General features: G+C 46.1%; 1 protein-coding gene across 1 annotated transcript in view; it reads right to left on the reverse strand.

Annotated features, from left to right (window-relative positions):
• The window catches only part of NAA25 (N-alpha-acetyltransferase 25, NatB auxiliary subunit), a 792,299-nt gene that overhangs the window by 239,093 nt on the left and 539,133 nt on the right, over nucleotides 1-14,073 (reverse strand). Inside the window, exon 17 of the mRNA XM_085636118.1 lies at nucleotides 4,636-4,761. Within this exon, the coding sequence (XP_085492244.1) occupies nucleotides 4,636-4,761 (126 nt within the window). The remainder of the gene's footprint in view (nucleotides 1-4,635; nucleotides 4,762-14,073) is intronic.

Here is a 14,073-nt window from a genome sequence, read left to right on the forward strand (position 1 = left end):
GTCCCATAATCCTACGCATAGTTCTGTTTGATGCAGAATCCCTTCAACAGAAATCGACACTTGATTTCCACAGCGAAGCTGCAATAATCACCAGGACTTTTGTAAAGATGTATGGGGCTGCCATCAGCACTAATGGGAGAACCGCAAAGAAAGCGTTGGGACTCAACTGTGAACTTTAAGTGCTGCCTGCCCAGAATCACAGGATGCGGAGCGTCGCTGCAGAGACTCGAACCCGGTTCCCCAGTTTCGAAGTCGACCCCCCTAGCCGTAAGGCGCCACACACAAACGACCAGCAAAGATACTAGAACTTGTAGGAAGGAACGAGCCCAATGGCTACAAGGTGGGGCACAACTCAAATATATGCAACCGGACTGTGGGTCTAAACACAGTCCTTCGAGTATAAGGGTGATCCAAGATATGAATGTCTGCATCTGGCTCTGCAGATATAGAGCCTTTACTGCATTCCGGAGCCAGGACGAAGTTGCTAGGAACAATGCAACTCAGGGTCTGCCATGGCAGCCAGTTACCACTAATAATATGCAAACGTGACTTTCCTGATGAAGGCACTTATGCCGAAACGTGCGTAGAGACTAAAGCCGTTAGAAGATTGAAAAAAAGGCATTCGTCCAATACATGTATTCCTAAAAGTATTACCAAGATGCCTGTGTTTATAAATATTGTAAACACTCAAGGAACACTGTGTTAACGAGTTTAATGAGATATAACATGTAATGCATGTTGTCTTTATGGCTGGGTGAGATTAATGTATGAGAATATGAATGGTGTGATATGCGACGGACATGATTGGTGTCAACCATCCCTAATGATAAAGTATGTGGGTGGAGTTGAAGTCCCAGAGGCGCAAGCAAAAGCAGTTATCGATGTAATAATTTTTTTATAGAAAGATCAAAGCGGAAGATAACAACCAGAGAAGGAACAGAGACGAAACAGCCAGTGTGTATTAAAGCATTTATCTTGGAGCAGTGTTCTCGAACTATCGAGCTCGATAGAGGAAGAAAATCTGAGGTGGAGCCAATATACTGGTGCATTGTGGACAAGAGTGGTCACAACAGGTCTAGTGACTAACGTCTTCTAAGAAAAACAAGTTACAAATGACCATGCCCATCACATGATAGCAGGAGTATGTGCATCTACAGCCATGCACTCAAAAAATATTATTTCCACTATAATTGACCTTCTCGTCACCATCTCTAGTTTGAGCTTTCCTCAGCCCCCCCACAGCTATCTCTGCACAGCTGTCAAATGTCAAGAATTCAACATAATTTGACCCAACTTGGGTACATTTGCCTGCCAAAAGGGTCTAGAATTACTTAAAAAATGGTTTACCACGGGGCTCAATACTATGGGAACTGCACTCAGAAGAGATGGATATTTTGAGCAGGTCATTGACTTGCAATCACCAAGGATATGATACTATGAATAGCTGCATCTATATCTTAGGTCTCAATAAGTACCTTGCACTCCACTAGCATACTAATCATTTACGGACACAAAACACACTGATTTAAGCTGCTACGGAGACTGGATCTATGAAGCATTGAATTCAAAATAAAACTTTTCCCAGCTTCTCTTTGCAGCAACCATAAGATGATATACCAGGTTAATGGTATCCACAGTATGGTTCTTTAATAAGCCATGCAAATTCCCAGTGAAAAGTTAGTTCATTTAGGGCCTATGTAACCACCTGGGACAGCAGCTCAAGATTCCTGAACTGTTTGCTCCAGGTTTGTTCAGGCTTGTATAGTGAGGCCACAGGAGATGATCTGCATGCTAATCAGGTGAAAGAGAGATCCGGTCTGCGATGGCTAGGTGTATCCCGTTAATGTCTTGAGTATGGTGCCAGAAATTGTTAAATAGGGCAGTAGTAATGCAAAACATAACTGTAAAGAGGACTGCAAGTGGGATGATAGGGCCTTCTTTTGTTTATTGGTTACCTACTCTTCTGTGTCTCAACCAACATTTGAGATAGGCGGTTGGCTCACTATGTATGAATATGCCATTTATGTAGAGCAGAATCTAGCCAAAAGGCAGCGCAGCCTGTAGATAGTCAAAGACCAGCACAGTTTCAACACGTAAGAGAGGAAACTGGGTTGCGGAAAGTTGATGCATTGTGATGTAGTGTTCTTTAAAGAGGTGAATCGTCAACTTTTTCCTAAAGCGGAGTGGCATAATGGTGGTCGATGAATATGGGAGATGATGCCCCAGATCCTTGGTGCATGGATAGAAAAGGCCTGCTACCTTGCTTTTTCTTTTTTATACTTCTTAATCTGCAGTCTGATGGTTTCCTGGCTGCGGACGTGCAGAGATCTAGAGATGGTGAGCTGGTATGCAAGAAAAGCATGGGTGCTAATCAGGATAGCTTTGTAAATTCTGCAGCTGATTTAGAAGATGAGGGCCAATACAAGGAGCCAATGTAGTCTCATTAGGATGGGAATGATGTGGATCATACTTTTTCAGGCCCTGGTTGAGACGCACTGCATGTGCTGGATGCCCATAAAGGGTCCCAATAAATGGTGTGACATGCACCAGAATTGGTGGGCTGGCTGTGAAATTTGCAACCATTTGGTGGTGCTAAGTGGTAATGCCAGAGGACAACACAAAACATTCAAAACCTCTCAGAGATCAGAGTAAGGTGGAATTTTTTTTATCTCTACTAATCACTGGTTCCTGTTGTCATGTCTTTTAGGATAGTCCCATCGATGTATACCCAATCTTTACATACGTTGTCCCATCCACACCACAATAATGATTCTAAACAGGTGACCTTTTACCTAGTAGATTGCTCCTGTCTCCTTGACACCAGGCTCTAAGTATCATATCATAAACCCTGTACCCGCCGTACATAAACATGTCCCCAGACACGGCTGATTTATTCTGTATAAAGGTCACCACTTTTTTCCTCCTTGGCCAACAGCCAGCTGTGCATGATCACACTTGTTTAGAAAAACATCAGTGATTGTTTATGATTGTTTTAAAAAACATCCATGATTGTTTTAAAAACATATCGATGCTAGAAAACACTCTGGAGTGACAAGTTTAGTATAAAAGACCCTCACTCCCCGCTACAAATTGGAGGAGAATTCCTTCCAGGCTAAGACGGGGGTCCTGCATGCCGAATCTCCGACACACAGCGGTTTGACATCCCTTGCGGGTTGTCATCCTCGACCCAGAGACAGGGTCAGTCGTTCCAAACCATCAGGTGAGGGGGCTGGTTCATCCTTAGGGGTTTCTAGGCTACAGATACACCTAGCTATATGCATATACACCTACACATCCAGGCCACATTTAGCCAAATTACTTAGGGGGAGCATTTTAGGAACATGAAAGTGCTACTTTTTTTATCTGAACTGCTTATGTTAATCTTATTAGCACTATAGTTGAAATGTATCTACTATTTACTATATTGCTACTAGCGCTCTCTTTAGTATGCTGGTCTCCTGATTGTCGCAGCACATATGTTCAACACCAGATTGTCGCTGGACCAATAAATACTTATTGAAATGTCCTAATCGCCAACCTGTGTATTTTCTGAAAAAAAGTACTGTACTGTTTTCCACGATCCCTGAATAATCAGGGTTGTCATGTTCAGTGGTTGCCAGAGACTACCTACACCACTGTAGAATACAGGGGGGTGGGAGTGGCACTGTGGACCTAGCTGGTCTAACGGCTGACATATCCTGTGGGGGTGTCCGGAAGTGGTTGGGACACCAAGCCCTCAGTTTAGGTCATCCAAAACGCGCAGGTCCCGGGGGACTCCTAGGAACTACACGACAATAATTTCTGTTGGTAATATCTACTAGAATTTGGAAGTTTTCTACTAATTAACTGTATTTCTAAAGAGTAAAAGTAACTTAGAATGAGACAGTTCCCTCAGCCAAGAACCAACCTCACCAGAAGATAATTTTCATGGAATTTACACCATGTCGAGGGATAGAGAGCAACATGTCCGGTTGTGTGGACAAATGTAAAAGTACTATTGATTAGTGGTGAGTGACTGGCATGCAGCACTACTGGTGCTTGGGGAGTAGACCATGTTTAATGACTGTACAGATGGAAGACTTGAGTGCACAACATGTGCATTTTCATTTTTTCAGGAGCATGTAAGGCTGGGACAGATTCTGAAAATCCCTGGAGGGAATGGAAAGCTTAGCCTGTGCAGAATAAAGTAATGACTTAACACTGGAAGAAAGATCAGCTCTTATTACAAAATTCGAATTATTTAGGTAGCAAATATAGATACCCTAATGAATCTATCGACATATTCCACAGGTTTTAATGGGCTAGATCAATCAAGCTATTTCAAAGTGGTTCTGGATATGGGCAATACATCTGATGCCAGTGATGAGGGAAATCCTAACCCATGGGGTCTTTTGACATACAAGTCAGTTAAATGCGCCATCTCCCCCCCCCCACCCGTTCCACTCGCTTTTATAAATAAATGCACCTCAAATCTTGTACGGAAAATTTATTTTGTGATATTGCAGCTGCATAGGCTTTATTTCTTTCAACAAATGAAAAATGCTCCAAAATATTCTAGTGTCTGGATGTATGAAATAATTCTCCTTTTGGTCCAATGACTTAACTAACTCAGTTTCTTATAACATACTTGCGTACCAGTCTTTGGGATCCCAGTTAAAGAGGACAGTCAAGTCCCGGTTGTCTCGCAGGTCTGTCCATGGAATGTCATCCTCCTCTGGACTCAAACCCATGGACTTTATACTTTCTTCTAAACTGACAGATCTGTTGAGACCAAAGATAAAAAAGCAGAGAAATTAGCATACTGCCTTTGCGTAAGAGCAAACAAAGCAAGCTAGTCTTTTCCCAGTGTAAATCTAGATTGCAGCTAGATTGTTCCCCACATATGATGTAATCACAGACTACTATTTTCTGCTAGCCCTTTTTAAGCACAAACAGTGGAGCAATTTGAACAAGGGCATCCATACACTCCTCTCTCAAAGCAATAAAACATTGAAATACATTAGCTTTTACCAATGTATATTCTTTACAGATGTTTTCTTTCTTCTCATGATATCCACGTGAAATGATGCAACAGGCATTTAAAATAAAACACAAGACAGGATTCTAGTGCAAATTTACTACATGGCTGCGTGCAGATCGAATTAAGAGATGGCTTTAATGCTAAACAATCCGAGAACTATTAGAAATTAAGCTTGTTTTATGAACAAACAAAAAAAGCTACAGCACTAATCCAAGCACACTTCTCAATACAAAAAAGGTAAACATTTTCCCCTATAAGATAGTGCATCTTCATGTTGCAAGAGCTTTTCCCATTATCCTTCAGAGTGCATTTGACAAAAACAGTAAACCATGCAAGAATTTAAAGGAAACAGAATGCTGCTTACAGATTGGCATGGATTATGGAAATAGTTTTTGCCTAGGTAACTATCTGGAAAATTACACTCATTATGTACAAATGTGTTATAAGCACAAGTTACTACTTGTGTAACGATACATCTGTAAGAGACATTAGTTAGTGATACATGCCTTATCTTAGAATATTCCCCAGGCGTCAGTCTGGATCCGGAAAGCTTTCTGCTTAGCAGTACCCCTGTACGCCAGCAGGTGGCGCCGTGCGGCTCCACGCCCGTCACTGGCGTCATGCGCACCGGGACGATGTCACGGAGGCTACTTAGGCGCCACCCATGCTCGCTAAAGTCAGTTCTGTACACAACTTTCCGCGCCGAAACGCAGAGTCATGCGAGAAACTGACCTTTGGTGCATAAAACTAGGGCCCTGAAAAGGGATGACCTTAACCCTAGTAATCAGTTCGCAGAACGGGGAGGATGGGCGGGGCGGTAAAGAATCAATCACTAACTAATGTCTCTTACAGATATATCGTTACACAAGTAGTAACTTGTGCATCTAAAAGAGACACGTTGGTGATAGATTCCTTACCTTAGAATAGATACCCCAGCAATACCAACACCGGTGGTGGGTCTGCAAACAAGATTACACCAGAAAGTCATGGAGCACAGAACGGCCAAAGAAGCGGTCTCTCCGGACCAGACTGTCAAGGCAGTAGTGCTTGGTAAACGTGTGCAGCGAGGCCCTCGTAGCTGCCTGACAAATATACTGCAAGGGGACACCGAGTCCCAAGGCAGTAGTGACTGCAGTTGCCCTGGTCAAATGGGCACGCAGTCCCACAGGAGGCTCCTTCTTGGCCAAGGAGTAACATGCTTTGATGCACAGAACGACCTCTTTTGGCACCCACGTAGCCAACAAAGAGCTGATCATCCATCCGGAACTGCTGTGTACGCTGCAGATAGAATGCGAGCGCAAGTCTTTGGTCCAGACGGAAGAACCACTCCTCTCCCCGTGAAGGATGCGGAAAAAAGGTGGGCAAATTGATGGTCTGCCCGATGTGGAAGGCCGTGACAACCTTTGGCAAGAAAGAAGGACTTGTCCTCAGAACCACCTTGTTCGGATGAACAGAAATGAGAGGAGGTTTGGAAGAAAGAGCCTGGAGCTCACTCACTCTCCTGGCAGAGGTGATCGCTACCAGGAAAGCCGTCTTGAGAGTAAGAAGACGTAAGGGACAGTTATGAAGGGGCTCAAAGGGAGCGCACATCAGAAAAGTCAAGACAAGATTCAAGTCCCACTGAGTCATTATGAAGGGCACAGGTGGGAACGTGTGCGTAATGCCCTTAAGAAAACGGTTAACAACCGGGCACTTAAAAAGAGAAGGCTGATCAGGAAGCCAGAGATAGCCGAAAGATAACCTTTAAGAGTGCCCCGAGCAGAGCCCTGCTGGGCCAAAGAGAGAACGAACAGAAGAACCCTCAGAAAGAGGGGCAGAAAGGGGATCCACAGTCTTAGCTGTGCACTATGCCACAAATCTGTTCCACCTACAGGCGTACACCATTTTAGTGGCGGGACGCCTGGCTGCCAAGATGACATCACAGACCACGGGAGGAAGATCGAAAGGTGTCAACTGTCGCCGCTCAATCTCCAAGCATGGAGGCGGAGGCTGGACAGGTTCGGGTGGAGGACCGTCCCCTGCTGCTGCGACAGAAGATTCTCCCGAAGAGGCAGACGGAGCGGGGGATCGATGCTCATACTGAGTAGCTCGGGATACCATACTCTTCGAGCCCAGTCCGGAGCCACAAGAATAACTTGGGCCCGGTTGCGCCTGATCTTCTTCAGCACTCTGGGAAGAAGTGGTATAGGCGGAAAGGCGTACAACAGACCGCAACTCCACTCGAGACGAAAAGCATCTCCGAGCGAGTGCCGCCTTGGAAATTCCAATGCGCAGAACTGATGACATTGTGTGTTCTCTTCGGTGGCAAATAGATCTAACCAAGGCTCTCCCCATCGCAGAAAGAGACCTCCAAGTTCAGACGCCACTCGTGATCCACCATGCACCGGCGGCTGAATTCGTCCGCCCTGGCGTTCAGAGAACCTGCCAGGTGTTGAACCACATAGGTAATGCCTTGATGTCCCAGCCATGTACAGATGCGCAGAGCCTCCTGACATAGGGTCCACGACCCCACCCCGCCCTGTTTGTTGCAATACAACATGGCAGTGCTGTTGTCCGTCAACACCTGCACCACACTTCCCCGGACAGAGGGAAGGAATGCCTTCAGTGCAAGCCGGATCACCCGCAGCTCCAGAAGGTTGTTATGGAACCGGTACTCCGCCGGAGACCAGAGGCCTCTGATCTCCGCCTCTCCCATGTGGCCTCCCCAACCCAGGAGGGACGCATCCGTCACTACCGTGTGCTCCGGTTGGGGAAGGGAGAGGGATCTGCCATTGACCCAATCACGATTCGTGAGCCACCACTGCAAACTTCAGGTCCCACTGCAGAGCCCGCTTATGCCATCTGGCATGCGGTACCAGCAGGATGCAGGAGGCCATCAGGCCCAGAAGCCGGAGGGTTATCCTGACAAACCCGGGATAGAGGCTGAAAGAGCAGAACCATAGCCTGAATATCCCGGACTCGCTGTTCGGGAGGATAAACCCAAAACAGCGTCGAATCCAGAACCGCTCCGATGAAAGGGAGCTTCTGAGAGGGACTCAGGTGCGACTTCGGCACATTGATGGAGGTCGGCTATAGTCTGGAGGTGGGAGACAACTGCCTGGGGTGAACCCGCCTTCAACAACCAGTCGTCGAGGTAGGGGAAGACTGACACCCCTGACTTGCGCAGATGAACTGCGACCACCGCCATCACTTTTGTGAACACCTGAGGGGCGCTGGTAAGGCCGAAGGGGAGCACGGCAAACTGAAAATGCTCCTGGCCTACCGTGAACCGCAGGTAACGCCGGTGGGCCGGCAGGACGGGAATGTAAAAATAAGCATCCTGCAAGTCCAACGCTACCATCCAGTCTCCAGGGTCCAGGGCAGACAGGACCTGAGCCAGAGTCAGCATCTTGAACTTCTCCTTCCTGAGGAAGTGACTTGACGTCCAAGATGGGCCCAACAGGAATAGTGGGAATAGCAACCACTCCCTACTTCCTGATCGGGAACATACTCGATGGCCCCCTTGGCCAGAAGGGCCGTGACTTCCTGACGGAGAAGAGCCAAATGATCCCCCGACATGCTGTGGTACCGAGGTGGCATGGCTGGAGGGGAGGACAGAAAGGGGAGCGAGTAACCTTGGCAGATTATCTGCAGCACCCACTTGTCCGACATAATCTCTCGCCAGTGGCGGAGGTGAACCCTGCCACCCACTGGCGTGGGTGTGCTCCCTAAAGCTCGGATTAGGAAGGCTTCAAAGCGGAAGCAGCGGGGGTGGAAGTGGACTGCCGCGCACGCTGGTTAGCAGACCCGCCCCTGTGGAAGCCACGTCCGCGGCCTCGCTGAGGCTGGCTTTGCACAGGCTTGCTGGAAGAGCGCGCCTGGGCACCCCCTGCCCTGGCCACGAAAGGAACGAAACCCCTTCGTGACAGGGGTTTTCGAGGAAAGACCCAATGACTTGTCCGTGGCACGAGAGTCTTTAAAGCGCTCCAGGGCATTGTCAGCCTTATCACCAAAGAGGCAGGAGCTTTCAAAGGGCATGGCCATGAGCGAGCTCTGGACATCGGGTGAGAAGCCAGTGGAACGTAACCACGCGTGGCGCCGCAACGCCACCATCGTGGAAATCGCCCTGCCCATCGAATCAGTGGTGTCCAAACCACACCTGATGGCAAACTTTGCCGCATCCTTGCCCTCTGCAATAGCTTGGGAAAGGACAGCCTGGACCTCCTCAGAGCACTGAGGCAGAACCTCCGCCACCAAATCCCACACTGCATGGGAGTAACGGCCCAATAAGCAGGCGGTATTAACCGATCTCAACCCCAAATGTTTGAGAACAACCTCTTGCCATATTGGTCCAGTCTCTTAGAGTCCTTGTCCGGCGGAGCCGAGGGAAAGGCACTCTGCGATGTCGAGGCCTGAATGAACAGGCTCTCAGGCGTGGGGTGAGTGGTCAAGAAGGTGGGATCACCAGGTGACAGGCGATGACGCCTAGCGACATTCTTATCCATCGGCGCCCCCGAGGCCGGCCGCAACCAAGAACACAAGAGGACTTCGGTAAGCGCCTCATTGAAAGGGTGCATCGGCTCCGATGACAGACGCCGTCTGGAGCACCTCCGTAAGGAGGTTGGTCTTAAGGGCCTCCATAGGGAGGTCGAGGTGGATAGTCTCCGCAGCACCATAGTGTAGAAAGCGCCCTCCTCCATAGTAGGCGGAGGCGAGGCAAACCCCGGGTCAGAAGGCACATCAAGTTCACCTGCGTCTTGAAGGTCTAAACAGGTGGTCCAAAGGCAGCAAGAAACTCTTGCCGCTGTTTGGGAGTCGCCAACGGACCCGGGTATAGCGGGTAGGCCGCGGAACTCCCAGGCTCCAGAGAGGCCACAGGGGTGGAGCCCCTGTCCCCCACATTCGCCTCCGGGGAGTGACGGGGGGACGTTGGAGAGCGAACACGCTTCTTCGACTTCTTATGGCGTCGCTTACCGGAATCTGAAGGGGAAGACTTAGAGTCTGAGGAGCGACGGCTGCGGTCCCGCGAAAGGCCCCTAGACCCGGAGCGGCGGTGAGAGGAGTGCCGGACCTCCAGCAACTTCCGGCACCGCTCCTATAATGCCTTCGGGGCCATGGCACGGCAGTCCCGACAATCCCGGGAGTCGTGGTCGGTCTCCAGGCAGTAATCATGGGGGTCCGCCACCGACATATTACCGCGGCACGACCCACAAGACTTAAAGCCGATTATCCCTACGTGCACCAGGAGACAAGAGAAAGAGACAAAAGTCTCAAAAGAGTGGTCAAAAAATGACTGAGGTACGTGCTCAATCCGGATATGCGCTTTCGGCACGGAAAAAGAAAGAACTGACATCAGCGCGCATGGGTGGCGCCTAAGTAGCATCCATGTTGTCCCGGCGCGCACGACGCCAGTGACGGGCGCGGAGCCGCACGGCGTCACCTACTGGCACGCAGGGGTACTGCAAAGCAGAAAACTTTCCAGATCCAGACTGACGCCTGGGGAATATTCTAAGGTAAGGAATCTATCACTAACGTGTCTCTTTTAGATAAGCTGGTAATGTCTATGCTGCGAGGATTCCTTAGTGAGACAAGAAAAAGAAAAGCAGAGCTGCAGAAAGAAAAAATGAACATCAACACTCAAAAACTCACGGTCTGCATATGTGAAAAAGAAACTAGGTAGAAAGTTAAAACCATAATTAAACAAGGTATTAACTTATCACATTTGTTCACAAGATCGGTCTTTAGTGAAATGCTTATAACTCTTGAAAATTATGAGATCTACAAGCTTTGCTGGCTAATGCCTGGCTCGATCGACAGGTATAAGTAAACAAAAAGAAAGAATAAACACCTCATGCCTTGATTTCAAGATTAAAATATACCAACACACAGCTACTGCAAATACTCAAACGAGAAAATATGAAAGAGGGAGCGAGATAATGAGGGAGAGAATGATGGGAACAAGAGAAGAGTGTGTGTCAGTATGAGTCTAGAGGGAGATGAAGAGGGGACATTGTTAGTCAATAGCATGCCATCAGCTACAGACAACCAAAAACTGATTTGAACTCTTGCAAGCTACTTGCCCCCTTCAACTTCCAGGTGGACTGATGTTTTCTACCCTACTTGTACAAGTGACATTTGTAGCTTCCCTCCTCGAACAAATGTAAAAGGGGACGATCTTGATGTGTCCTGTACTAATGATGTATTGTGTAACCAAATGTTTCTCTAGGTTTTATTATAAAGTATACTGACACTCAGCAAGTAGAGCATCGCTATACGAACATTGTTCATAAATTCAAGCTTGGGATATACACTGCGAGGGTGCTCCATTTTCTTAATTTCTTTGTGTACTGAAGTACTCACGGCTAGTTTGATTCAACTAACAAATGAGCAGTCCAGATCAAACTCCTTTGCCACACAACATCTCAATTCAAGATTTAAATAAAACAGTTGTAGACATTAATAATTATGAAGTTTGATTTAGAATATTTTGCATGTCCTGCTCTCGTTACACAGTGACAGTACATAGGACTGGTCATACTTGGAAACCAAATGAATGTTTTTGCTTAGAATTAAGCAATTACTTTTATGGAAAATTACAGACGACTCAAACCAAAAGAAATAGAACTTGCTTCTTAATATGCAGAATGTATGGAGAGTTACTTCATCATATTATTGGAGTATAACAATTTAGGCCCTGAAGAAAAAGACAAGTTAATTATTTAAATTTTTGGACTCTTACGAATCAGCAAATGCAAATTAGTCATGGTGAAACATTTAAGAGGATAAAGCTCATCTCAAAATGCTCATTATGTAAGTGAAAATGTGTGAAATCAGTCATTATGATTATTGTTTTATATTATAAAGATTACATTGTATGATACATTAACAGATTTAAACTTGATAAAATAAATAAAATCAATTAAGCTGAGCTTTGACTACTAGCAGAAAGTAAAACATTTTTACAAGTAATGAGCATTGTGGCTAAGGTTCAAATGGGCAGAAGATAACCTGTTTTCTCAAGAAATACCATTCTCATCTGCAGATATATCACTTGTATTCTAACACTCCAGGAAACAGGCTACCAAGGTCACAAACAAGAGAGTAGTCAGAAAATGAAAATCCCCCCACTTTGATTCATCACTGGAACGCCATCAGCTGAGTAAAGCGAGTAAACTCTACCCACTCTAGTTGAGGTCCCTTAATCCAGCCTTCAGTCCATCTATTTCCCCGTCCTTTAAGCATGTCATGCATCGATCCATCTTTTCAGGTTCCCACCCATCCTCTCACCATTCCATCCATCTACCCTCATTACAGTTTTGCATCGATCCTACTCCCACTTCCAACATTCTTCCATACTTTCATCCATCCATTCATTCATTTTCATCCATTCACCAATTGTCCCTTATCAATCCACCAATTCATCCTTTCACCCTTCCATTCAGCAGTCTATTCATACATACACCTATTCATCCAGCCTTTCATCATTAGACACGTTCTTTCACCCACCCATGTAAATCTTGTTTTCCCCTTCCATCCATATATTTATATGTCCTTCCTTTTTCTCTTCCTTCCAAATCTCTCTCACGCTTTCATTCCCTCTTTTTCTTTTAATTTCTTTGCTTTGGTCAACTCATCACCACTGTGGTGTTTATCACTTTCCTTTACTTATGATTTTTTAATAGCTTTTGTCTGTAGAGCTGCAGCCAGGACAGGTTCATAAATACCTATAATTGTGAACACCACCCCCACTTAAGCTGTGGGTGGGGTGTGGGGGCTTGAAGAGTCATCACACCACTGGTCACAAATGCAGCTTTTACATGCAAGGCAGTCAATTTCATCTTACAAATAGTCTACACAGTAGATCCTAAATAGAAAAGCCAGTGCTTAGTTTGAGCCGGAGTTGCGAAGGGTGTAAGTAGGGATGAAAAGAAATCTATAAGAATGCAATACAGGGGCAGGGTGAGTATTTGGGTGAATGAAAGAGGTGAAATGAACATTAGACAGTTTGTTTTCGGCCACCCTGACATCCAGCTGCTTAGAATAAGTTGGGCCCTGGCACTAATTATTTTACAAATTAAGCACTGGAAGTGCTGCTGTTTATCTGGTCCCGTTTGGAAATTACAATAACCAGGACACCTTCTAACACATGGAACAAGGTAGAGGAAAAGGTCAGAATAGGCACATATTCCTTTGTAAGAGCACATCAAAGTACACCATCACTACAGACACTTTGTGAGGGGGTGGAGGTGGTCTTTGCAAATAAATTATTTTTCGAAAAAATAGATGTGTGGCATTCCACTCAAAGTGAGGATGAAATTAAGGACTGCATGATTTAGCTACAACATGTGACTGTCTTGAGTTGTTCTTTTCTTTCTGCAAGGGGATTTGAAAAAAGAGCAATTCCATACAACGAAGAACATAATCCTAAACACTGGAGTTATTCTGCAGCTACAAGGACCCTGTTCTTCAGAGTCAACTTGTTAAATACACTGAAGTATGTATGATAACCAACACCAAGGTCTTTCGTACTCCTGGAAGTAAAGCTTTACATGCTTCTTCTCGGAGACCAAATTCGTTGAATACACAGGTCCACAATCAAGCACTTACCAATAGTGTTCGACCACTTAATTTCATTTGATTTATTTCCTTGCAATCTAGGAGTGTGTGTGTGTGTGTTCAGGTTTGAGAACATGTTGTAGGTTGCACTGCAACGGCTTATGAATTTAGTTCTATGTATTTATCTAGGGATCGCCATACTGCACTGGAGATTGGCGGGGGTAGTAGGACTAGTTTTTGTGCTGTAAATATGTGCCCCTCGAAGATTTGATACCCATGCCCACCATGTGGGAGGTGATAAATGGTTAAATGATTTCCATTCGGAAAGAAGGACTTTTGCTACACTGGTCAGAAGAAGGTCTAGCAGTGTCATATCGTTGCCTTCTAGAAACAATGCAGTGGCAGAGGCCCCGGGACTCAGTGCCACCATGGGAAAGGTTAAAGTTATGGGTATGTTGTTTTGTATTGGTAGCCAGTATGAGAAACAATTGCCATTCGAAAACGAAAATGCTACTTAC

Source organism: Triturus cristatus, chromosome 11 (assembly GCF_964204655.1).
Source record: "Triturus cristatus chromosome 11, aTriCri1.1, whole genome shotgun sequence".
In the NCBI taxonomy this organism is placed as follows: domain Eukaryota; kingdom Metazoa; phylum Chordata; class Amphibia; order Caudata; family Salamandridae; genus Triturus; species Triturus cristatus.